Genomic DNA, 27183 nt, shown 5'->3' with positions numbered 1-27183 from the left:
CCATTTCAAACACTCCACTACTAGTCGGGGGAATTCATGCTAGCTGGTGGTCACTCGCAGCCTCCAAGCAGGACACCTTCCCCAACGCACCCCAAGAAACACGAATTCGTCCCAAAGGATTTTTGTAGACGGTAACACATTCACTCCACGTACAGTACGTGTCCGTCTCTCTCTAGATTTCGTATTTCTATTAGAAAAACATTTCGTTCAGCGACCCACACACAACCGCAAAGCTCTCGCACACTGCTTCTCTTCTCTTTTTCTTCCCCCTCCCTTGTGTTAGAGAGCCTCACTCTGATTGGCTACAATGGAGGATGCTTGCCTGATACTAACCCTATAATATGAGACTATACTAAGAAAAGTTGCATGCCCTACACATGGGTGTGTTGAAACTTGTTCAGATTAATTTTGATCACCCTTAGCCCATTTTACCATCCACTGAGTACTTCACTGATGTGACTGTCTGATTTGGACCCAGACAGCATTTTGTGGAAGTCAAACATTCAGGGCACAGTTTTAATAAGCTCAGTACCGTTTTTCAACTCACTGGCTCCTCAGTGTTGATTGTATACTGTTTTGTCTTCATACAATGTAATTATCACTTATTGTTATTGCACCATTGGTTTTGGCCTTAGTGCCCTACATTTTGGCCGTGATGCCCCAATAAATTTGTATTCATCAAATGCCAAAGTGGCCTTGCTCTAAAAATGACTTAATTCCAGGCCTGTTATAACCTCATATACTGCACTCTCCCAATGATCAGCTAATTTCTTTTTCCCCCTTTCACCTTTGTTTGCCAGCAGAACCCTGTCTCCTTCTTCAACAGAGAATCCCTTCATCTTTCAGTTATACCCCTCAGCTTGCTTAGCCTGTTGTTTACTAATATGTTTCTGAGCTACTGTCATCGCCTCCCTCAGATCCTTCCCAAGCGACTGGACGTACTTGTCAACATCTACAGTCTCCCCATCTAAGAACACTTTCAACCATCACATCGACAGACAAGCGAGGAGTGCGACTAAACATCAGAAAGAAGGGTGGAAACCCTGTTGTTTCATGAATGGTGCAGTTGTACGCAAATGTCAGTGTGTTTAGCATCTGAGGCAATTTTGCTTTTGAACGTGGAGGCAAAGCTCGGATCATTGTTCCCAGGGTGCGGTTAAAGCGTTCAGCCTGGCCATTACGCATTGGGTGGTACAGTGTGGTATGAGACCTCTCGACACCTACCAGCCGTAGAAGCTCAGATATGAGTGAGCTTTCGAAATTAGCCCCTTGGTCCAAGTGAAGACGTGCCGGAAATCCATATACAGAAAATAAGTTATTCCATAACATGCAGGCAACAGTCTTAGCAGTTTGGTTTGGGCAGGGATAGGCACAGGCTAGCCTAGTAAAATGGTCAGTATCTACCAACACCTCAACTGACTTGTTATTAGCATCCTCTGCTGACCAAAAATCAACATATACTCACCCCAGTGGTGCGGTTGTGACAATTGAGATGAGTGGAGCTCTGGCTTCTGGCCCGGCAGCCTTGTTTAACACACACCTCTTACACTGAGCAACATACAACTTCATGTTGTATGTTCCCAGTAGAAATGTTGCCTGGCAAGCCACAAAGTGCGTTGCTGCCCCTGGTGACCAGCATCATCATGTACACCTTTCAGCACTTCACTCCTCAGAGCAACTGGAACAACATACTGGAAGATTTTCTTTTTTCTCACCGGATGCTTAGAAACATGATAGAGGGCCCCCAGCCGGTTTGTGAGTTTTCCCCACTGCCTCAGTGTTCTGTTAGTCTCCCCAGACTCATGAACTCTCTCCCTGCGGGATGGACAATGGCCTCTGTCTACAAAGAAGCATACTCTGTTCAAAACAGGATCCTGAGACTGCATCTCCTGTAGTTCCTCGTGACTGAGAACAGGCAGTGGGCTCTCCACCACTAAAACACTATCATGCCAATGAAGATGCATATCCAACACAGCTGATACTTCCTCCCCTGATATCTTACCCACGTCACAAGCCTCACCCCCACAGACTCCGGACGAACTTGAGGTAGGCTGAAGCTGCCTCCCCATCTCTGGCAGCTCCCTTGAGAGACGGAACATACCCTGTACATGGAGCACAGAGATGCCAGTTGCCTCCTTCAACAGCACATCATAGCGTGTTCTTGTCAACCTGTGCGTAATCCCCTCTCTTCACAAAAGGTTCTCTGCTCAGGGTATCAGCTACAGTGTTCTTGGGCCCTGGAATGTACTAGATGTCGAAATCAAAAGGCGCCAGCCTCGACACCCACCTATGTGCACACGCGTCCAATTTTGGTTTAGTCAGTATGTATTTGAGTGCATTATTATCTGTCCACATGGTGAATTTGTGCCCATGCAACCAATGACTAAACTTATCATGGATGGCCCATTTCGTGGCAAAGAACTCAAGTCTATGAGCTGGGTACTTGGACTGAGCATGGTTCAGTGACTTAGCAAATGCAATAGGCCTAGCTGTTTCATAGCCATCCTGAACCTGTGAAAGCACAGCCCCTAATCCACTGGTGGGTGCATCAACAGATAGAATAAAGGGCTTAGTAAAATCAGGATGGGTTAGCAAAACCTCGTCAACTAGAGCATGTTTCAAAGTCTCGGACGCTTGTTTACACTCTGAAGTCCAATCAGCAGGTGTCAGTTTGTGAACAGCTTTCGGACGCTTTTTACCACTAGCTTGGCATGGCTGTCTAACCCCTGAGGTAAGTTGGAAGAGTGGCTTAGCGATCACAGAACAGTTCTCCACAAAATGGTGGTAATATACCACCATTTAGTGGGGAACTGGTGGTATATTACCACCATTGCAAGGCATCTGTCTAGCCTTGCATTGGTTGGTACAGTATGGTACAAGACCTTGATGGTGGGCAGTGCTCAACCTTTACTATTGTGGCTGGTGTCAGGCTAGTTTCAGTCTGGGCCTAGCTGGGGGTACACTCATCCCTCAGCCTTTGCCTTAGGTGTGAACCAATAACAAAGCCCATTAGAGGGCTAAGCACGTGCAACATAAAAATAGTGGTTACCTGGATGTAACGCCAGTTCTATGAGTAGGTGTATAGTCCTGTAAGCACAAGCCCGGCTGGCCCCAGTCTCTGTTGCTGAGTTTCAGAAGGAGACGAGCAACAGAGACACTAGTGTTTTGCAGGGGGTGGGCGCTCGGAATGCCTACCACCTGATTGGGCGGTGAGTGCAAAGATCTGTCCATTCAAGTGCCAAGGTGGAGCCTTGATAGGGTAAACCAATAGCAAAGCTCATTAGAGGGCTACACACATACTCATAGAACTGGAGTTACATCCAGGTAACTACTATTTTCCCCTGTTCAGTTTCATTCCCTCATTCATTTATTCCTTTCATTTCCTCATTTTCTCCACTAACAGCACTTTCTTCATCTCAAATTGCATGAACAGCCCGAGCAACTCCTGCTGCTCAAAAGTCAAACCCACACCGGGACCCGCAATTAAAGGCAGAGGCAAGTCCTCCATGCTAGTGGAAATAGGATCAGCTTCCACCATGTCAATAGTGCCAAGCAACACCTTCATCTTAAACAAATTAAACTTCAAATTTGCCTTAACAGTTTTTTTACTCCCTTTGTCACCAACGTCAGCACTGTAGTGTTCCGCTATTTTGACCAACTGATTTGTGCACTGGTCCAAAAACCCTTCACTTGGTGTCCCTACAAATGTTCTTACAATTTCCTCCATAACTTACAAAACAGTTATCATAACCACACCTGAGAACAAGAGAATGCATTGTGTTAAGACCCATCAGTGTGCATACAGATGTAACTGGACTCATCTGGCTCAGTTGCCGCTGCGGCGAAGGCCATGGGGCGGCAGTGGAGAGGTGGGGAGGAGGTAGGGGGAGACTTTGGGAGAGTTTCTTTATCCAGCACTAGCTGCAGTGCGCACCAACAATCAGCAGGTAGCACATGTGGGCAGTCCAGACTGCTGTGTGTGTGTGTGTGTGTGTGTGTGTGTGTGTGTGTGTGTGTGTGTGTGTGTGTGTGTGTGTGTGTGTGTGTGTGTGTGTGTGTGTGTGTGTGAGAGAGAGAGCGAGAGCGAGAGCGAGAGAGAGAGAGAGAGAGAGAGAGAGAGTCATGCTTATGTGTAATTACATTTCTGTGAAAGCAAAAGTAAATATCAAATCTATAAAAAGAACTCATCTGTATTTGTTGGCCTGAATTCACTCGAAACAATGTTTAATATATCTTTCAGCATATTAAAACCAGACCCGCAGTCAGCAGTTGCAGTATAACCCTCAGTAGCTCACTAATACCCCTTTTCCACCAAGGCAGTTTGAGGGCTGGTTCGGAGCAGGTGCCTAATATCGAACTATCGAACCATCCATCCATCCATCCATCCATCCATCCATCCATCCATCGATTCATTATCCAAACCGTTTATCCTGCTCTGGGGGTCGCGGGGATGCTGGAGCCTATCCCAGCAGTCATTGAGCGGCAGGCGGGGAGACACCCTGGACAGGCCGCCAGACCATCACAGGGCATCTTCCTGTTTCGACAGCCAAATAACCGACTCTTGGCCGGGAAAACTGGTTTCAGAGTGGCACCAACTCTGTTGGGCCTCCAGTCGGTTTTGCCACAAATCCAGAATAGGCTATGTACTAGTCGGCATCATGAACAAGAAGCCATCATGAGGATAATGGTTCCTCATTTGTCAGTGAGGGAAATAGGGATCCTTCTTGTTTCTTTTTCATTTAATAAAATATTGGTAACAGGAGAGGATGCAGGAGGTCATTCATCCCAACTGCCATCAGGCAGCCTCAGACTGCCTCAGTCTCAGTCAGCTGGGAAGGTGTTGAATGGACTCCTACAAGGCCGTGGCTATATAAGCATTTCTCACTTCTACACATTTTTACCCCAATGCAAGCATCCCTTATGCCAGCTGTCTTTATGCGTGCTCAATAATCCAGGTCAGAAAATCACATAAAGTTGAATCAGTTCATCTGGACACAACGTTTATCGAGAGAACCGTTTCATTGCTTAGATGAGCGATGAAACGTTTCTCTCAATGAACGTTATGTCCAGATGAACTGATTCCACTTTCTGTGACTTGTACCTGTTGTTTAAGGACGCGCATTGCATATATTAGTGATGCTTGCTTTCATTTATTTATTTATTTTTTATAAATTTATTTCTGATTTTTCCCTTTTTTCTCCCAATTTAGTGGCCAATTGATCCCTATTTTAATTCAAACACCCACCCTCGTATTGCATGCGTTCGCCAACTGCATCTCTCCGGCCGGCAGTCTCGAAGGAAAGCGCCTCCCCACTTTCGTGACAAGGCGAATCCAAGCCGAACCACTGTTTTTCCGACACACACAGAGACGCATTCACATGACGAACACAAGCCGACTCCGCCCCCCTCCCGAAGACAGCGTTGCCAATGATTGCTGCTTCACCGAGTCCGGCTGCTTTCATTTATCATTGCTGCTTGATGGTTCTCTTTAACAATTGTACTTTCTATGTAATACATAGGACATACACCATGTGTTTACACCATGCAACAACCATATGATATTGCCCTATAGCCGTCCTCTTGTTCTTTTATTGTCCTGCTACTATCTATCTATCTATCTATCTATCTATCTATCTATCTATCTATCTATCTATCTATCTATCTATCTATCTATCTATCTATCTATCTATCTATCTATCTATCTATCTATCTATCTATCTATCTATCTATCTATCTATCTATCTATCTAGCCATCTGTGGCTTCAGTGTTGCGTCCGTCTCAGCGATAGAGGGCAGCATTTTCTGTGGCGTTTAGTCCGCCAAGCAATTTTACAGCAGAAGAAGAGCGAGTACCCGGAAATACGTAAGCGCTCTTGAAAATATTATTGACCTTTAATTTCTCCTCTCTGTAATTTGTGCTGACGGGGACATGAGAGCGTTGCCGAGTTTGCGCTGAACAGGTATGTGGTCTCTGATTTAAACCGCCAACTGCGTTGAAATTAACAACGAATCGGTTCGCTCCGGCGTCACTCAGCCTAACACTATCAGATAGCTAGCTAGCTAGCTAGCTAGACAGACAGACAGACAGACAGACAGACAGACCTTAGCAGGACAATACACAGTAACGGAGCAAGATCACGAAAAGTAAAGATAGAATGGCGATAGAGTGTAATAAAGGACACGTGCAAATGAACCCCCAAGTAAAACGAATATGTTAACATTACTAATAAGAGAAATGTGCTGGGTTAGACGAAAATGGGTTATAACATTGCTATCTGCACACAAACGTGCTTGACTTGTTACAGCTCTCATGGTGGCCCAGGGTCCAAACGCTTTCGCAGTTGCAGGAGAATGTTTCTGTTGTCTGAATCTGAATGGCTCACACCTATCGTCGTGGCTTGCTGCTGTCACGCATGGTTGCCCAGACTGTCATATCTGGGATCTTTTATTTTCGAATCGTTAACCTAACTAGTATGTAACAAGAGAGTCAATTTCACGTTTTTTTTAAGTAAATGTAAAGGTCATCATGTTCTGACCAGCTGCTCATTTTACTGTGCTCCACAGGTGTGTGCCTTTGCACAACTGCAGGCTATGAGTTGCAAATTCCAGCTGCTGGTCGTCTGCAGTGACGTCTGCCGTGGCCGCGTTTCATTCTTACTGTCTCGACCTCGACCCTCTGTGCTGTTACGAGCACTCAGCTATGGTCCCAAGATCAGCCGCAGTCTGCAAGAAAGCTACAGACTCCTGCAGCTGCCAGACAACGGAAACAGCACCCCTGCACAGGTGAGAGAGTCCTACCTGCGACTGGCTAAGCTTTACCATCCCGACTCAGGGACAGCAACAGCAGATGCAGTCCTGTTTGCTCGAGTGGAAGAGGCCTACCGCGCTGTGCTGGCACATCAGAGTCATGCTAAGAAACATGGTAAAGCAAAGGAAGAGGAAGATGACGATAAGTCAAAGGGAATGGCACCTCAACACAGGCACTACCTTAGCTATGAAGGTGTTGGTTCAGGCACGCCCAGCCAGCGTGAACGCCAGTACCGCCAGTTCCGTGTGGATCGGGCCGCGGAGCAAGTCTTGGACTACCGGCAGAGGGAGCATGAGAGGGCAGCAGCTGCTGAAGGGGCACTCGTGGAAAGAGATATGCGTCAGCGTAGCCACAAGATCAAGATCACCCAGGCTGTGGAAAGGCTCGTGGAGGACCTGATCCAGGAGTCCATGGCCCGCGGAGACTTTCGAAACCTCAGCGGAGCTGGAAAGCCTCTTAGCAAATTTCAGCACAATCCGTATGCCGATCCAATGACCCACAACCTCAATCGCATCCTCATAGACAATGGCTACCAGCCACCCTGGATTGTAACACAGCGTGACATCCGTGAGAGCATCACCCGGATCCGTGACAGGCTGCTGGACGGTAGGGCCAGGCTGGGTGACCCCATGAAACCCACAGAGCATGCTCAGTGGGAGCAGCTGTGTCTGTCTGTAGGAGAGGAGTTTGTGAAACTCAACAAGATGGTGGACAACTTCAACCTCATTGTACCAATGCTAAACATGCAAATAGTTCACTTCAGCCTGGCGCGAGAGATGGAGCGCGCTGAGAAATATGATCGCCAGCACAGGCAGGATCAAGACAAAGAGAGGGAAAGGGAGAGAGAGAGGAGGAAGGAGGGGAGGAAGAGGGCTAATGCAACGTTGAGGCAGAAAAACACTAAACGAGGCCTGATGTCCTGGATACAAACTTTCCTCAGATGAAAACGCAGACACCAGTAAGGCTAGCGGTGCTGTAGGGCACAGTTAATGGGGATCCCGATAAATAAACAAATAAACAAACAAATGAACTTTGGGTATTGACAGGATGGAGCTGTTTTTAAAACCAGTATTTATTTTCCAATATTGAAATTTATTACACTCAATTTTATCATGTCAAAGAAATAGTCTTTAATTTTTTGTCATTCATGACACTGTAATAGTAAACCCATCTTACTGTTTGCTAATGAGTTCTGTTTCCCAAACAACACTTGAATCATGTTACAGTAAGGTAAATACACTTGACTGACGTTCTCGTGCCGCATTACTGTACTTTCTTGATTTAAAAGGAAGAGTAATTAAAGGTGTGGTAAGCACTAGTTATAGTCGGGGATGGCTCTATGACGCAAGTTATTTCTATGAAATTACAGACCTGAATAATTTAGAAGTATAATTACAGAATACTGTAATGTTTGGTTGCTATGTAACATTAAAAGTTATGGTTAATCATAATCTTGCCTTTAATCGCATGTTCACAGCTTTCAGGATTTTGCGTCAGCCTTCCGATAAAACGAGCGCTTTCATTTAGGCTGGTAGCGTCTCCATTACCACAGGGTTACATATGACAACAGGATCTTTGCCACTGGCTGCGTGAGCTGGAGATTTACCCTGCAGCGCCTTATGAATGGCCCCGGGGAGGGTTATGGCCTTTGTCCAGTCACGTGCGATGTACTGGTGATAGGGGTCATGAGAGTTCTCCAGCTTCTTGGAGCGAATGTAGCTGAGCATGATGCCAAATGTGAAGAAGCTGAACATGCCAACTACTAGCAAAATGTACACGATGCCCTGCGACTGGCTGTGTGCCCTCGCCCCGCCGACGTGGCTGACAGCCTGCTGCTGCAAGGTGGCGTTCTCCGTACCATTCAGGCAACGCTGCAGAAAGGAGAGCAGGAGAGACTGAAGCGCCGTGTTGTTGATTTGCAACATCTCCGTCCTGTGTCGGATGTTGAGGGAGGTGTAGCTGGGGCCAGTGAGGAGGGAGAGAAGCATTTATGTGAACTTGAGAACTTCAGAATGATAACTGATTACATGTTATTCGACATTGTGTCTGACCTTACATGCGCTAAACACTTGGGACGTGGAAACACTGGAAACGTGGTCTTCACTCAGCAACACCTATTCTCCCTTCACTCCGGCCTCTAGTCTTGGCTCACCTTTAAATGTTGCCAAGAGAAATTAGGGTGTAGTTTAAAGGTGGTTGACGTTGTATGGAAAAGTGAAAGTTCACCACCGTGACTGAGATGTGACGGATTATTTTAAATCAGAAATGTAAAGTGGAAAGAAAATAAGCTTACCTTTCGAAGATCAGTAAGTAGGTTGCGGTGCTATGAGTATCAATAGAAAACGAAAAGTCCCAGTCGGATCTCTGCGCCTACAACTCTCGCAGGACTAGGACCTGCCAAGCAGGTCTGCATTATCCCAGCTACTAGCTCACTCAAAATGTACACTTCTCTGTCTTGACCTCACCCTGCGTCCTCCCTCCTACTCATGCACATACCCAGAGAAGACTTTCTGTACATGTCAACACATCTAATGAAATATGGAGGCCACAGGGCAAGGTCAAAACGTCAGCATCATTTGGTGTGGGCTGATCCTTGATCAGGCGCCAACCAGAGGCGTCAACTGTCCGTTGGGGATTAATCACTTGTCAAGGTTAATTTCTCGTAGAAATTGTTTACAAGCATGTTTTTAGAGCTTAGATATTTATCATATTAACACCGGGGTCAAGTATGTTTTTCCATTTGCAAAACAAATAAACTTTAAAACACAAACAAATTGGATTTGGATTTGGAACCGCTATCCATGACCTATTGAAACCCCACCCATCTGGCACGCCCAACAAGTTAAAAACACCGAGGGGAATTGTAATCTTATTTTATCCAAATTTAGCAATTGTCATCCTCTGTAGGCCACTTGATTCGTGATGATCAGTGTCCTGGAGATAAATATGTTTCAGTTTTGGGTGAACAATGAAATCGCAACATATTTCTTGTGGCGTTTCGGGGGGGGGGGGGGGTTGCGGGAATGGCGGTGTGGATATGTGGTGAAAGAATTAACCATGTTCTTGCTTTTGCAGTGCATGGCTGCAATGCACGTGTGTGTGTGTGTGTGTGTGTGTGTGTGTGTTTGTGTGTGTGTGTGTGTGTGATATCATGCTTCGGGGCTGGACTATAGCAGAACAAGGCTGCTTTCAGACTGGGGCGAGGCTGGACAGACGACAACAGTTCTCAGACAAGATTGAATTACAGCACGCTCACCTCCAAACGCCCTTCCCTCACCCGCTGTCCCAGTCCTTCTGCCCTGTGTGTGTGTGTGTGTGTGTGTGTGTGTGTGTGTGTGTGTGTGTGTGTGTGTGTGTGTGCAGTGGAAGTTAAAGGGGTTTGCAGTTGCAAACATCTTGTTTGGTATTCCCTGTTCAGTGTGGGTTCTTGTGTTTTCTGTGTTTTGTGAAGTTTAACAGTGAGATTAGATGTGGCGATTTCAGAAATGATCCAGTATCCAGAAAACACACGCAAACAGTTTGTATATTCTACAGAGCTGTAAAAACCAGGTCCAGAAAGTAAATGTCCAACCCGTGTATTTGCTCCAACCATGTCACTAAACCAGCTGATGTCATTAGCTAGTTTCCCCCACCTAGTTGAGGAGTGGTGTTGACTAGAATCTGCTGGTGTAGTGCACGAGTGGAGCAAGTACATGGTTTGGACTTTTACTTTCTGGACCTGGTTTTTACATCTCTTGATTCTACAAAAACCATGTTTTCCAGACGGAGCATCACCATGTGGTTATGAGGACCAATCGCAGCAGCTGTGAACAAACAACCAGACGGCCCCTTCAGGATTCAGAGGTTTATTTGAGACCGTGTGGTGGTCCGGTAAGATCTGTAGTCAATAGGTGAGAGCAGGCAGAAGGCAGTGGACCACAGGCAAGGCACAGCCATCTATTCAGGAACAGTTACAGCCGACTCCGGAAAATCACAGTAGCCGCTTGGTCTAATGAGACACCAGCACACAAAGACATCTGGTGGACATTTACAAAAACGGTGTTCTCAGTCTACTCATTCAGGTTGTTGGCTCCTACGTAAGTTTTCATACGAGTCGTATGCCCCTCTGTTTGCGTGCAAGGGGCATTCACGCCTCAATTCTTGGACGTAGTTTCCCGCTGAAATATCTTGGCATTTGTGGAGTTTCAGAAAGATTCTTGTTTCCCTTAAAGATACGAATGAATATATCCATTACTGACAAATTGCCGTTTTCAAAGCAGCATGCATTTGTATAACCTTATATTTCGACTACATTTTCATCAAACGGGCTTTTTTTTTGCAAGCCAAAAAAATAATCTGTAACAGGAGCATTGACTCACCAGAACTGGAGCTACTCTATTTGTACCCCATCACAGCTGCCTTTTGACCCTAAGAGGCTGGAAACACTGAAAAAGAACATTATAATTCAGAGAAGATGAGGTGAAGCCGTCACGTAACCGAGCAGTTGAACGCCGTGTTGGCAATGTATATAAACGGCACGCTTTGTGCATGTTAGATACTCTATGATCTCATGTCTTCTGCTTAACTGAGGGTGGGATATGTGGACACTTGAAAGTTGGCAGTGTGACTGATCCAGATCTGTTTTGCAGGCATTCATGGAATGAGACATATTCCCTTTAGGGCACCTCACGTTAAGGGTATATGACACGTCACCTGTAGGGCACATCTCCTGTATCCCCTTTAGAGTACATGTCAGTCCCCTTCAGGGTAGATGACAGGACTTACCAGGCCTTGTGAGCATCCCGAGCCTCGTGCTCCTGCGAGATCTTCTTGTAACAGTAGACCAGAACTACAATCAGCCACAGCTGGAGAACTATGATCAGCACGAACATCATGATCTCTGAGATCATCGCCGTCAGCTCCCGGTTGGCTGCAAGGGAGGAGCCAATCGTAAAGCATTACAGAGGCAGAGGCATGTCACGTGAGAAGATGTGCAACCACTCTCTGTGTTAAAGAGGCGACGGTGTGTGTAATATTATGGCTTGCTTGAAATATAATATGCCGAGTAAATATCAAGAGGGGTTACTGAATGGGAACTGAAACAAGGTAAATTACGTAACCCCCCCCCCCAAAAAAAACCTCTCGCGGTCTTCAGAGAACTATACAGCGATTGCAGTGTCTGATACGACATCCGAAATCAGCAGATGCTGACAAACATGCCGTGTGTCCGCCACCTTTCCATTTGAATTGGTTTTTCTTTTCTCTATCAGATTTGTTCTCATTATTCAGCTGGAGGCCAGCGCTCAGGTAGAAACTACACACAACCCCTTAAAACCAGCGTGTTTTATGGCTGCTCACAGCAACAACAACAAAAAAACAGAATGATGTGGACCAATCATCTTGATAGAAAAACATGGAGTAAAAGTATTCATTCATTACATTTTACACTACATTTTACATTGAGTAAAAGTATTCATTCATTACATTTTACACTACATTTTACATTGAGTAAAAGTATTCATTCATTCGTTCATTGATTATCCAAACCGTTTACCCTTACTTGGGGTCGCGGGGTCGCTGGAGCCTATCCCAGCAGTCACTGGGCGGCAGGTGGGGAGACACCCTGGACAGGCCGCCAGGCCATCACAGAGCCAAATAGTGTATGAGAGAGTGTAGCTGAGAACTACGGCCTACACACCCTCTCTTAAGGCCATGTAGGTCAGAAGTCATAATGCACGGCCTTTCATCAGGGGGTCATGGCCTACCTACACTGCCTAGTGAGAGGCCGTGTAGGCCGTAATTCATAATGCACAGCCTTTCATCAGGGGGTCATGGCCTACCTACACTGCCTGGTGAGAGGCCGTGTAGGCCATAATTCTCATAATTCCCAGCTACACTTGCACACACTATCAAACTCTCTCACACACACATGCGCATAGTGCTTTTTTTGTGTGAACATGTATGTGCATGTGTGTGTAGCCTGTGTGTGTGTCTTGGTGTATGAATGTGTGTGCGTGAGTGTCAATGTGTTGTGTGTGCACAAGTGCTTGTGTATGTGTATGTGTATGTATCTAAAAGTATATATAAATATGCAGAATGGTGTTAAAAAATGACTCTTATAGAGATAATCAGCCTTACCTACAGCTACCACGCTGAGCTCCACCTCCTTCTCCACGGTGACGTTCTCATTGGACAAAGGCAGAAAGAGGCTGCGGTGGAAGGTGCAGCGGTACGTTCCCGTGTCATTAAAAGTGATGTTGAGAATAGAAATGGCTCCTATCTGAATATCCGTGTCCTTCGTGCCTTTCCAGCTGATACGGTTGCTGAAGCCTTCATGGAGGATGCTGGCCTCAGGGTGGTCATAATGGAAGATCTGTTTCACGCAACACAGAGGTCGTTTGAGTTCAGGGGACGTCTGTTCGGCATGTGTGTCAAACTCACACAGCTACACACATTCACACCCAACAATAGCTCATTTGGACTCAAGTTAAATGGACTAAATGAGCTTAAAAAGGGTAAAAAGCACAACAGCCATAGGAGCCAGTCTGTAAGAGCAGTTCTTATAAGATGCTTTTGAAAAGATGAAACTGACACGGCGGCCCAGTGGTTAGCGCTGTTGCCTCACCGCAAGAAGGTCCTGGGTTCGAACCCCGGGGTTGTCCAACCTTGGGGGTCATCCCCCTGTCTAGGAGGTCGGCCTCTGTGTGGAGTTTGTGCGTTCTCCCCGTGTCTGCGGTGGGGTTTCTCCGGGTGCTCGGGTTTCCCCCACCATCAAAAAGACACGCGCGTTGGGGTCAGTACTCCTGTCTGTGCCCTTGACCGAGGCAATGGCAAGACGACCCGGAGTTGGTCCCCGGGCCCCGCGGCTGCCCACTGCTCCTAGCTCCACAGCTGGGATGGGTTAAATGCAGAGCGTAATTTCCCAACGGGAATCGATCAAATATTGTAACGTCCATGTATAAGTAGACACACTGGCCAATGGCACTCGGGTCTGACTCTGTAGTCGAGCGGTTCGCGATGTCTCCTCCGGTGCGGGCGACACGGGTTCGCTTCCCGGCCGCGGCAGTTCCTGTGGTTGCGTTGCACCTCGAATTCGCTACAATATAGTGTTGCGGGACAGCTCCCTGACGGATAGTGACAGACAGTCTGACTAAAGTAACGCGAGACCCTGTTAGCCAATGAGAAGAGACTTAGGAATGCGTGCGTGCTGCCTATTGTTATCCATTGCACAGCACAGCGTGGGTTAGTTGTTATAGTGGTTTACAGACTGTCACACAGTGTTAGCTTAGCATAACGTGTTAGCGATCAGACGTAACATTCCTGACTCCTACACCTCGACTGAGCTGACGCTAGACAGTGACTAACCAGCGACGACCATAATAGAACCAGTAAGAGTGATTACCAGCCCCCAGAGAGAGATCAGAGTGTGCAGCCAGTGACAGTGCGAGTGTCTGCAGAGTGAGACCATCCCAGCCAGGCTAGCCAGCGTCCGTCATCGTCTGCAGACTGCAGGAGCAGTGCAAGGTGGGTTGCTAAACCCGTAGCCTAGCCCGGCTAATTAACGCCAGAGACTGTGTTGTCGCACCATAATTCCCAGCCTCCAACTACTTAAATAAGAACATCTAAACCCAGTCCCGCGACAAGTGGTGTTCAGAAGTGGTGAAATTGGATTGCATTCTGTCTCCATACAGAATAGCGGTGCTATTGCTATTTACGTTAGCGTCCTTGCTAACTAGCAACCGGCTAATTACGTGCAGTAGCACTTTATCAAGGCCATCGTTGCATGTGATCTAGATGATGTTGGAACCTACTGAGGAGATCGAGCACGTGGAGCACGGTGCTGTAGGGGGGGGGGGAGAGGATAGCGCTGTGGAAAGCGAAATGGAAAAGCAGATGTGTCGTCTAGCCCAAATGTTTGAGCGGTCCCTCCTTAACCAAGAAAAGCAGGAACAATCAATGGAGGAGGTGAAGTGCATGCTTAAAGGGGTACTTGTCGGGCGAGTTGTGCCACATCCCCAACCTCCCGCTGTGCAGCAATTGAGCACGGGACTCCACCCGCTCCCTAGTTCCCTGCAGCCATTCAATGGCTATCAGGAGGGCTTTGATAGTGGCCATGGAGCCAGTCATAGCATTACAACATTGGAGGTGCAGGACATGGAGTTAACTACTCCACTGGTCCCCCGTCCAGACGGACCGGATGTGAGACCCCGTGAATATGCTTTGCCCCCGGGAATGGAGAATGTCGGCCCAGTAGCGGATGGCCGCAACAGAAGTCACCATCCCAAACCCCTTGTCACCAGTACTCCAGCGGAGCGGGGTGGTAGGAGCGCCAGAGCCCGGAACGCATTTCCGGAAGGGAGTCACCATTTCCTGAGCACGCCCAGCCGGGGTGACGCGGCGCCGCCTACTGGTGGTACCGGAGGGCCGCCATCCGTCATAACAAATAGTCCAGTGGTAGGGAACGGTCGGGACCGGAGTAGTAGCTACAGGAGAGAAGTAGGACACGAAAGTGAAGTGAAGCTGCTAGCTACCTACGATGGGAAGGGCGACTGGGACTCCTTTATTGGCCCGTTTGAGAGGATGGCCCGGAAGCAGAATTGGAGCAAGGAAGTCTGCCTGGACATGCTCTACCTGCGACTGCGAGAAGGTGCTATGTCATTCGTTATGGCGCAACCGACTCCTATCCGCGAGGACTACGACAAGCTGGTGGAGCAGCTACGGCGCCGTTTCGGACGAGAAATACCCGAAAGTACTGCCCGCCGTAAACTGAGCGAGGTTCGGCAGGGGAAGGAGACTAGCCTGTCTGAATTTGGAGAGGAAGTACGGAAGCTGGTTACGCTAGCCTATCCAGGGGTCGACGTCGGACTGCAGGAGGAGTTCGCGGCCGAGGCGTTCCTGCGAGGCCTGCGCAACCAAAACATCGCCTACGAAGTCCTGGGCCCCGAACCTAAGACCCTGGCAGACGCCCTCAAGAAGGTAGAAGCCCGAGAATACGACTATCGAGCAACGCTTGGAAGGGAGAGCGAAGCTAAGGGGCGGATTCGCCGAGTGTCATGGGATGATGAGCGTAAAGGGGGAGCGCCAAACCCGACATCGACGGCCACCGGCGCGACGCAGTCCGACCTAAATGCTGACATCAAGGAGTTGAAAGCCGAGGTAGCGGCGCTGCTGCAGGAAATGCGGCGTTCCTGGAAACCGTCCCCCCCGCAGCTGACATCCGACACAGCCGAACAGAAGAAGGAGGAACGGGGCAGAACTCTAGAGCGGCCGGCGAGCAGCACTAATGGGCAGCGGCGTTACCAATCACCGAGTCCGGGCGCCACCCCTAGAGGCTCCTGTTACCAGTGTGGAGGCCAGGGCCACCTCAAACGAGACTGCACCTCCCGCTCACCGAGCCCTCACGTCAAGGAAAAGGCCGATAGCCAGCCAGCACCCCGCATAAACCGAGCAGCAGGAGATGGTCCTAGTCTGGTAGTGCCCATCACGGTCAACAAACTGGAACTCAAGTGCGTTGTGGACACCGGCGCGGAGGCGACCGTCATGTCTGAAGACACCTTCCATCAGCTGGAGCTAGCTGGTCAGCCAAGTGTGGGGACTGCCGTCCTGAGGAACGCGGAGGAGGGGAAAGAAATGACCGAGACTCCGAAGTATAGAGTCACCATCCGCTTGGGCCGTAAGACCAAGGACTGGGACGTCTACGTCGCACCCATCCGCGACCCCTTTCTCCTGGGTCTGGACTTTATGCTAGCCGCCAGAGTCACAGTTTCGGTCGGAGGACAAGTACACGTTGATGGAGAACCGATCGGCACTGTCGTCATAGGCAGGTCGCTAGGAGAGTACACGGTTTCCAGAGTACTGCTGGAGTGCCCCTCGACTTTACCAGCGGAGAGCGAACGCGACGTCTGGGGTCTAGTGGAAGGCCCAAAGCCAGGAATTTCTGCCGTCCTGGAGCCCACTGGCCTTGCAGAAGGAGTCTCTTCAGGCAGTGTAGTAGTCGACGTTGCCAAGAGAGTCCCTGTGCGACTATGCAACTTGTCGCCCCGCGAAGTGACCCTAAGGAGAGGTGTTTGCTTGGGCGTGTTGGTTGAGGCAGAGGAAACCCCGCCCCATGAAAGCCCCACGAAAGCCCCACGAAAGCCCCATGAAAGCCCCACGAGCGCCCAGGTGTCTCCCTCCTTGTCTCCGCCCTTGGCTGCCAGCAGTTCTCCAGGGGAGCCGACCACTACTCGACGCCGAGAGGCCGCAGCCCGTGTTCCAGGCGGGCAGTCTTCCGCCCCTGACCCAGAGGGAGCCGAAGCAGACGTTGCTGAGCCCCTGCCCCTCCCCACCACTAGACGGGGCAGACCAGTCCGGCCGCCTGCCTGGCTCCGGGACTCTGTTCGAGACTGATCTTGACGGACGTGACTAGTTGACTTAGGGGGTTACTAGGCTAGTCACAGGAGTCCTACTTTAATAGTGACCACCCAACCAGTTTATTTTGACGCCCTTAGTTCCGGGCCTAGTTGTGTGCCGGGTGTTTTGTCCCGGGTGTAATTCCGACTCTAGTTCCCAGAGTTATTTTATCTTTATGTTGAAGGGACTCAACAATCTAAAGGGGGGGTAGTGTTGCGGGACAGCTCCCTGACGGATAGTGACAGACAGACAGTCTGACTAAAGTAACGCGAGACCCTGTTAGCCAATGAGAAGAGACTTAGGAATGCGTGCGTGCTGCCTATTGTTATCCATTGCACAGCACAGCGTGGGTTAGTTGTTATAGTGGTTTACAGACTGTCACACAGTGTTAGCTTAGCATAACGTGTTAGCGATCAGACGTAACATTCCTGACTCCTACACCTCGACTGAGCTGACGCTAGACAGTGACTAACCAGCGACGACCATAATAGAACCAGTAAGAGTGATTACCAGCCCCCAGAGAGAGATCAGAGTGTGCAGCCAGTGACAGTGCGAGTGTCTGCAGAGTGAGACCATCCCAGCCAGGCTAGCCAGCGTCCGTCATCGTCTGCAGACTGCAGGAGCAGTGCAAGGTGGGTTGCTAAACCCGTAGCCTAGCCCGGCTAATTAACGCCAGAGACTGTGTTGTCGCACCATAATTCCCAGCCTCCAACTACTTAATATAAGAACATCTAAACCCAGTCCCGCGACAATATCGAAATAAAAAAATCAAATGGCCGGCTCTTTATAGCTGAGTCAACAGCACATTGTGGTGGGTAGGATGTTTGTTTCTTTGTCTGTCCCAGGTGGGAGACGTTGGCTGCATCCGCAATCACATACAAGTAACCCCAAAATAGTAGGCGGGTGTTTTGAGTATGTCCGACACCATAGTACGCATCAGATAGTACGCGAGAAATACCCGGACGTCATACTACACGCGGAGACATTTCCACGTATTCGGTGTATCTTCGGCATACACTGGACACTACGCCGGCATTCATATCTCCCACAATGCACTGCGATACGTCACGACAACGACCAACGATGGTGAAGGGCGTTACGCAACCCAACCTGCAGAATGGTGGAACAGTTTACAGGTAAGTATTACGTTACGTTATGCCAAGTGGAAAGTGATGAAAACCTTGTTTATCTTCACGTAAAAAAATAAAAATAAAATCTGTGGGTCACCACAGCAGTAGAAGTTTGTGCCCACCGGGTCATTAACTGGCAAAGAGCTGAGAGGAAAGTGACAGGGCTCTATCGGGGCCGTGCCTATAGTCCCCGGGTCCTATATTCCCCGGGTCCTGAACATAGGACCCTTTCGAAAAAAAAAGGGTCCCATATTCCCCGTTTTCCCCTAAAAAGGTCCTATAATCCCGGTTGCAATAGACACCGGGGAACATAGAACCCTCTTTTGGAAAAAGGGTCCTATATTCCCCGCTGTTTCCAGGGGAACATAGGACCTTTTTTCCAAATAAAGGGTCCTATATTCCCCGCTGTTGCCAATCGAGGAACAAACCGGGGAACTTAGAACCCTTTTTGCAAATTATTTCCTTAACGGGTCCAAAATAATAAAAACTGGGGTCATGGCTGAGTTGTAGGCTACGACAATCTATTCCTCCGCTGATTAAATTAGGCCGTATTACCATTGTTGGCTGTTGTATATCGCAGGCCACCTTGAGTGCGTATCCAAATTCGGCCTATAGAGGAGGCTGTAATTTGCTTTATTGTTATTTCTTACCAATATTTACTGCAGTAGGCCTAGTTAGTTGGCTCTCCGGCTCAGCATGGACAGTCGGCAATCAACGCAAGTGTGTCTTGCAGTAGGCCCGCCTACCAGTATAACCAGTAGCCATTTCCACCTTCACTCAGAGTTCCGTTTGCACAGCACTGGACACTTCAGCCACTTTCTTGTTACTTTGCAGTTCGTTTTCCATATTAAATCACTTGGCAGACTTTCTTTCAAAAAGACTTTAATAATGAACTTTTCAGGCAGAGAACTTAGACCAGGACTTGGAATTTAGGACCAGCACAAAGTATCCATCAACGGGGGCCGCCTACCTTACACAATAGGCTAATTGCCTAATAATAATAATAATATGTGCTTCTCAAAAAACTAAAGGCTTGTGGAGGTGCTAAACCAAAAACATGAATCAAGGACGAACATCAAAGGATGTAAGGTAACACTCACCAAATGGTAAAAAAATAACAGAGGCAGTCCTCTATTTCACCATTTTATTGTTTGGCATCAGTCATTAAGGTTTCTGAAGAAGACCACCCGGCCAAGTTAATGACTGATGCCAAACAATGAAATGGTAAAATAGAGAATTGTGTCTTTTTTTTCATTTGATAAGTGCTACCTTACATCCTTTGATGTTCTTCTTTAATAATAATAATAATAATAGTAATAGTAATAATATCAATAATAATAATAATAACAGCCTAATAATAATAATAATAATGATAATAATAATAATAATAATAGCCTAATTATAAAAGAAGCCTAATAACAAATAGCAATTACAGGCATAATACTAACAATAGTAACACTGATAATAGGCTATTAATAACAAAATGCTTCTAGTAAAAGCTTGGCTGAAAAAGGGTTGGTCTATGGCAGAAGCCCCCCAGAAAAGGCATGGTCTAAAATAAAAATCTCCAAGGCCTAACTAGCCTAACGTTAAGGCTTTTTTCTTCTTCAAAAAATCAAAATGAGTAGTCCTAGTCCATTAGGCTACTCAACAAAGAGGGGCTAAAACCCTGGATTTGACGTTGCCGACGCTGCAGGACCCTTTGCGCATTATAGATCCTTCTGATTGGGACTGTTGGCTCCCTCGCAACTTCTGCAATCACCCCCTGTCGGAATCCTGCACGGTGCACCATTTCTCCGTCAGGGGGATGCACGTGTTCCCCAACATCGCGCACAATAATGTTAGCATCCACGTCCTCCACTTCAAATCTATTTGTGATCAGTGGCACTCTACAGTTCCACCTCCAGCACCTCCATCTAATGGTGTCTTGATTGGTGCGGTGCTTCTGATATCTGAAGTTCTCATGTACCAACACTTTGCCCCCTCGATCACCATCCATAACTATCGCCATTGTTTGTCTTCTTGTAGGCTAGTAAGCACATGACAGTGAGTCCACGAGTTATCGCCGATAACAACCGATTGTTGCAAACTGTTGCAAGTTGGCGGGCGGTTTAGACATTGGTGAACTTTGATCATGTGGTTTAGAACGCCAGGAAACTTGCGTGCAGATGACCACACATCCACGACAAGTTTTAAATATTTCCAAACTCGAAATCATGTGTGCATTTGGCTATTTATAAATTATTTTTCGAGCAATATGTGTTTTGTGATTCAGCTTTAGCGTTGTTGATTAGCCTTTCATTCATATTTTGTCAAAAAGGCGTATTCATTAGCGTAGGCCTAGGTCCCGTTATTTCTGTAGCATACAGCATCTTAGAATCTTAAGAGACCAGGCAGATATTGTTATTATTTTATTGTTATTACCATATTAGCCCACTTTATAATTATAAATATTTCAATTATCCAATTTTTAGCATTTCTAATATAAGGCTATATTGTTATTATTATTATTATTATTATTATTATTATTAGGCTATTATTATTATTATTATTATTATTATTATGTTATTATTATTATTATTATTATCATTACAATTATGATGCTTAAAGGGCCTTACTGAGCAGATGGTTTCTAGCTAATATCTGTCAGATGCTTTTCCCAATAAGCTGGTGTGGTTATGATGGGAACGACGGCTTTCTAGCGAACATAGAAGAAGTGGGTCAGAATTGGCCTATTGTCGATATCAGCCAGCTTACGCAGGAGTCTATCCCTGGTACAATGCGCTAGACCTCTGGGAGATGGACTGCTGAGGACAGAACACAACACCTCTCCTCAGCTCCCAGCACTTCTCGCACAATGTGCTACTCATACGCTGAGTTGGCGGCACCCGGGATCGAACTCACGACCTTGCGATCCATAGGCGAGAGCTCTACCGACTGAGCTACGCCCGGGTACAATTGCCCAAGGAGCACAGGCTTACTATATTACATTCAGACACAGACGAGCCAGCTCACCTACTCGGCGAGGCGCATTTTCCTTGATAAGTGACACATTTCACGCATAAATATCAGAGAACTACCGGGGTGGGTTATGCGCCCAAATATAGGCTATAGCCTAATAAGTTGAAATTGGTTTAGTGTCGAAAGTTTCCACATACTTTAGCCAACCTGGACTTTGTGAATTCGTTTTTGTGATATAAAAATAGAAATAGTATGATTCATTGTCTTCTTAATAATCTGCCCTAAATAATGCATTATTGAAAATGCACTTTTTGCGCCAAACAGCGTCAAACCTGCTGACCGGGGAACATGAGACCTTTCTTTATAAATAGGGTCCTATGTTCCCCGGGGGCCCTAGGGGAACATAGGACCCTTTCTATAAAGAAAGGTCCCATGTTTCCCTGCACATACAAAACGGGGAACATAGGACCCTTTTGGGGAAAAGTGGGGAATATAGGGCCCTCTGTATACAAAAAGGTCCGATATTCCCCGGTCTCATACAAAGCGGGGAACATAGGACCCGGGGACTATAGGACCTGGGGACTATAGGGAGGACCCCTCTATGATGAAGTAGTATGTTCGAACAGAACTTGTACAGTGTACTCACATACTAACAGTGTGCTGGAAGAGAGTACACACTATATGCAGTATGTAGTAATTTAATTCATCTGGTACGTTAATGACCTATATGGTGACTCTTTATATCAATATGTGCAACCCAGGAGTCCCAGGATGTGTGTGTGTGTGGGGGGGTGGGGGGTGGGGGCGAGCGTTCCTCTACAGCATACACTTGCCAACGATCTGGGAGGAGTGGAATACTTACATGCCGAAAATCCTCCTCTCCCTCCGGTTTGAAGTGCCAATCCACGGTGGTGTGAGCGATGACCTCCTCTCTCCTCTTACATGAGATGCAGCCGAGCAGGAATCTCTTCCCCAGCACCGCCTCCGTCATGGAGTCCACCTCCGCACAGCCCCCATGGCACTGAGACACTACAGCAACCATCATCATCATCATCATCACAGGGTGAAGAAGAAGGAGAAAAAGAAGGAAGTATGTATACCTCGTGCCCTAACAAAATCCCAAACTGGTGTGTAACAAAAGGAACAAATCAATCATACAAACAAATTATTAGCTGTTATTCTCTGCCGGCTGCTTTAAGGCCCAGCCAGCACCTCACAATAGCAATATTATTATTCAGATTTACATGTAAACGACAAAACAGGCAACCAGGGACAGGGAGGAGGATGGGCAGTGGGCTGTGTGTGTGTGTGTGTGTGTGTGTGTGTGTGTGTGTGTGTGTGTGTGTGTGTGTGTGTGTAACGTGCTTTATAAATGAATTTGCCTTGCCTTGGCTTGCCTTACTTCGGATGCATGCTGTCTAGGAATCCTTGCAGTTTATCCATGTAGGCCATATGAAGGACGAAGTGGACAATAATCCCTCCCTTCCTTTCTAAAATACAATTTATTTTTCTTTATAAGCTGATATGTCTACATGATAACTGACATTATGTTGGGCGTTATCAAACTATTACAGTTACATGAAATTAGGTCTTCAGAAGAAAATGAGGTGTACATTCATAGTATTGTTTTTCCCCCTCTTGTTTATATAGACTGAATGGCTGTTATTTGCTACAGTTTAAGCTTTATCCACCTTTTAGTTTACAGAAGACTGTGCTGTACCTAAAGAAAGGTGAATCAGTTCACCTGGACACAAGGTTTACTGACAGATACGTTTCATCACTCAGCTATGTGACTTCTTCGGTCGAAACTGACCGGCTGTTGCGGTGGCGTCTGGACGCCGCTTGGCATCCTGCTCATCATATTCTTCACAGATTTTGTAATTCCATCATAATTCTGTTATCTTCTTTTAGTGTTGTATTCTGTAAATTGTGTAAAACACAACATCCATCGCACATCTTTCTGTCTTGGGAGAGAGATCCCTCCTCTGTTGCTCTCCCTGAGGCTTCTTCCTATTGTTTCTCCCCGTTAAAGGTTTTTTTTTTTAGGGAGTTGTTCCTTATCCCATGCGAGGGTCTAAGGACAGGATGTTGTGTTGCTGTAAAGCCCCTTGAGGCAAATTTGTGATATTGGGTATACAAATAAAATGGACCTGACTTGACTTGACTGGCCTGTAGATGGGTGTAGACTGTGGAGTCCTTGGCCATTGAAACTCTAGTTAATGGTCACACCCACATTTGCATATGAAACCGGTCGTTGGTTTCGGTCGTTATGCAGGTGTATCGTTTATAGGGGGGGGGGTCCCTGCGGTCAGTTTAGACTGAATAGGTCACTTAGTTGAGTGATGAAATGTATCTGTCAATAAACATTGTATCCAGATGAACTGATTCAACCTTCTTTGATTTTCCTACCTGGATTACTGAGCATGCATCAAGACACTGCGCTGTACTGTTACTCTGCATATGCACCTTCACACAATGTAAGGTTTCAAGAGCCTGAAGGCCCACGAGTCCCACTCAAGAAGATGCTGAATATTATAACAAGACCTCCATCATTATGAGAGACGCACATCCCCACATCAAGATGTACATCCTCATATTAAAAGTCCATCCGATCTCCTTAAACAGCCATTAAATGACCTCTGTTTTATAAACTACACGGGCAAAACGATTGACAGCCCGTAAGACTCTTGTACTCACCACAGAGATTAAAGACGACGGCGAGAAACAAACGTCGAATCATTCCCTTGGGTCGGGGGAGCTGTAACAAAACACTCAACTTGGTTTTGTCCCAGATTTGTCTGGTTAAAACATTAAAATTCCTCCCAGTCCATAAACAACTCCATGTTCGTCACAGAGGGCCCTTTTTCCCCCCTCTGCCCCTGTCACTCAGATGCAGACTACTTGGACTCAGCCGTCCCAATCTATAGGTTTCCAAATTTAGAAACTGGCGTTGTGAAAATGACGACGCTGGTGCGCCTTGAAGCGGGCAAACCCTGACAAAAACTGAGCCCTTGTTGTTCTTCTGAGGGGGGTAGTTTGAAGTCTCTGCTGTGGCCAGGTCTCAATTTAAGACGTCTATATTTAGAGTGTGTGAATCCATGTGTCCCATGGCCAAGATGGCATTCGAGTAGTGGAAATGCACACTGCACGCTGCATCTTGCACACAATAAGACGGTGCTTGCGCGCTCTCATTCATTTTTGCATACAAGAAGGCTCCGGCAGAGGACGGAGTCTACAAATGAAGGGGGACTAGTGTCTTTGTGGGGATGCCATGGTGGATTCAGTACCCGAGACGTGCTTTCTGTTTTGTATTCCCTTAGAAAAAATAAATTTACTTCAGTGCAGTATACCTCTTTCGGAATGAAAATAAGCAAGTGTATACGTGTACATCTTTGTGACACTTGCAAAAAAAGTAAATTTAAGAATTGTATACTACATCTTTACTTGTACTTTGAGACTTGTTTAATACTTAATACTATGCAAAAGGCAGGAACACTAGTACAGGGTGATACTTGTATACTTTTAATGAGGTGTCGACTTGATATTTTTTACCCTATGAAAATTAAATAATCTCCAAATATAACTTGTTTGCACTTTTGTAGTTAGTTTGCAGTCGTTTTAGTGCACACTTAAAAGTTGCAACGAGAGAAAAAAAAAGTTAAAGAAAATGACTCAATGTTAAGAATTATGTCAAGGCTACCGGTTTATTTATTTAAAGTCAAAGATCATGTCCACACACAGTTTATTTTGGTACATGTCAGGAAAGACAGGCATATTTTTCCGTGCTTACATATACTTTAAAAAACACTTCCTGTGAGTTTTCCCCAATTAAACTATGCACTTTGGGACTGAATTAGGGTGGGTTTTAGGTGGAAGTACTGCCTCCACCTGATTAGCCTTTTATCTTACCAGTTGTGCTCGTCCTTTAATTACTTTTGTTTAATTCTCTATCTATCCATCTAAACATTTGCCTTGTTTTTTAATCTTGTCATCTTGTTCTGTATCTAATGTATTTTCATGCCTGTAATGTAAAGCACTTTGATTTGCCCGTGTGTTTGCAACGTGCTATATAGGTGAACCTGAAGTATGCCATGTTTTCATGAGGGCTGGCACACAGCTTGTCAGAACTACTGACCTTTTCCCATGGCAAACCTCCCCCATTGTTTCGCAGAGAGAATAAACAAAGAACAACATGCAAATGTTTTTTGTTTAACAAATCGGTTTGGACTAACAGATAGGGAACTATTGGCAGGCCTACATCATCGCTGATGCCTGGCTTGGTTTTGACCAGGCAGCGGCATCATCTTTTTTAATGATTCATGTTTTAATGATATGTGATACTTTCCTGGCCTCCATTACCTTCCTTCCACGGGTAGGTCAGAAAGCAGGACCAATAGCAGAGCAGTCACTGGCGTAACGAGTCAGCACAGGGCCTTGATTTCTTCCGCTTCCGGTGTGGAAAGATGGCTGCGCGAATTCGCGTTTGCAGCTGCCTCACTCAGTACCGTCCATGCAGCGTCTTCGTCCACGTCTGCGTCTAAGTTTTGTCTGCGTTTGATGGCTGGGAGAGCGGGGCGGGCTAAGCTAACTGCTAGCCCATGCAGACCGGCCTCACCTGGTCTTGACTGCGGTGTTTTGATGTCGTCATGAGGACTCGGGGAGGTGTGTCGAGGGTGTCTGGCTTGGAGAGCTTGGTCTGCTTTGTCCGATGGACCCAAGGACCACGGCCCCTGCCGGAGCTGCGCCTGAGGAGGAAACACCGAGGGCGGTCTGACAGGACGCGGAAGCGGGGTGGGCTAAGCTAACTGCTAGCCCATGCAGACCGGCGGTTCCGACATTCATCCTGGCTGGCGTTCGTTCCCTTGGACAGTTTTTTTTTGTTGTTCAGTTTGGATGTATGTGTTAGTTTGGATATACGTGTGTTAGTTTAGATATGTGTGTCCTTGTAGCTTTTGGATGTGTTTTTGTCTTTGTATTGTACTGATGTGAGCTGGGGGAAATGGCATTTTGTTTCATTTCATGTACGTGTAGCGAATCGGTGGGCAGCCCGGGAACCGCCACAGCCAGGACGCGAACCCGGCTCTCCCGCACCACGGGTGACCAGTCGTTAACTAAAGGGTCCGACCCGTTAGCCAAGGGCTAGCGAGTCTATCCATCCGTGATCGTTACATACGCAAGTGAATGAAGTGACATGACAAATGAAGTGTTCCAGATTCAAGATGGTCAAAGCGGGCCCCGGCCTGCCCATCACAGTCAGACATGACACAACTTCATGTCAGTAGCGACTGAAAGAAGTGAAAGCACGCAGCTATAAAACGGCCAGCAACAGTGAAATGCACTGCACAGCTGAATCTAAATGAAATGATTACTAGGAGACCGGCATGAAGAGGAGTCCTAATAGCAAGGCCGAGATGGTGATAGACTAGCCTACTTAACAAAATCTGGTCCTGGAGCACCATAACAGGTGAAAACATAATCGGTGACAGTGTACCTTTACACAAATGAGAACATAAGCGGTGATGGTGCACTCACACATTGTCAAGATTATTCATGTCTACGCATAGGCCTTATAAACACAAAACATGTGTACGTTAATTATTATTCAAATAACTAATAAAGAAAGAAAGAAAAGAAGAAGAAAGCCACTTTATTTTTGTCATTGTAGGTGACAGTGAAATGTGTTCTCTGCAGTGAACCCATCCTATTGTATAGGAGCAGTGGGCAGCTGCAGCGCCCGGGGACCAACTCCAGTTCTTCTTTCCACTGCCTTGCTCAGGGGCACAGACAGGAGTATTAACCCTAACATGCATGTCTTTTTGATGGTGGGAGGAAATTGCAGCACCTGGAGGAAACCCACACAGACACAGGGAGACCATGCAAACTCCACATACAAACCCCAATTCCAATGAAGTT

At 46.8% G+C, this 27183-nt stretch overlaps 2 protein-coding genes across 2 annotated transcripts; one reads left to right on the top strand and one right to left on the bottom strand.

Moving 5' to 3' along the window:
- Positions 1 to 5853: 5853 nt before the first annotated feature.
- On the top strand, positions 5854 to 8286 carry dnajc28 (DnaJ (Hsp40) homolog, subfamily C, member 28). The gene is made up of 2 exons (XM_056286819.1): positions 5854 to 5960; positions 6565 to 8286. The coding sequence occupies exon 2, from the start codon at positions 6592 to 6594 to the stop codon at positions 7750 to 7752; it is 1161 nt and encodes a 386-aa protein (XP_056142794.1). The 5' UTR covers positions 5854 to 5960; positions 6565 to 6591; the 3' UTR covers positions 7753 to 8286.
- Positions 8287 to 10637: 2351 nt separating this feature from the next.
- On the bottom strand, positions 10638 to 24317 carry si:ch211-225p5.8 (uncharacterized protein LOC555567 homolog). Its single transcript, XM_056286708.1, has 6 exons — positions 23968 to 24317; positions 22133 to 22299; positions 12926 to 13160; positions 11573 to 11717; positions 11167 to 11232; positions 10638 to 11012 (listed from the first exon to the last, which is right to left on the bottom strand). The coding sequence occupies exons 1-5, from the start codon at positions 24008 to 24010 to the stop codon at positions 11178 to 11180; spliced, it is 645 nt and encodes a 214-aa protein (XP_056142683.1). The 5' UTR covers positions 24011 to 24317; the 3' UTR covers positions 10638 to 11012; positions 11167 to 11177.
- Positions 24318 to 27183: the final 2866 nt, after the last annotated feature.

This window comes from Lampris incognitus, chromosome 9 (genome assembly GCF_029633865.1).
Source record: "Lampris incognitus isolate fLamInc1 chromosome 9, fLamInc1.hap2, whole genome shotgun sequence".
NCBI lineage: Eukaryota > Metazoa > Chordata > Actinopteri > Lampriformes > Lampridae > Lampris > Lampris incognitus.
This window is presented reverse-complemented; position numbering and strand designations above follow the sequence as displayed.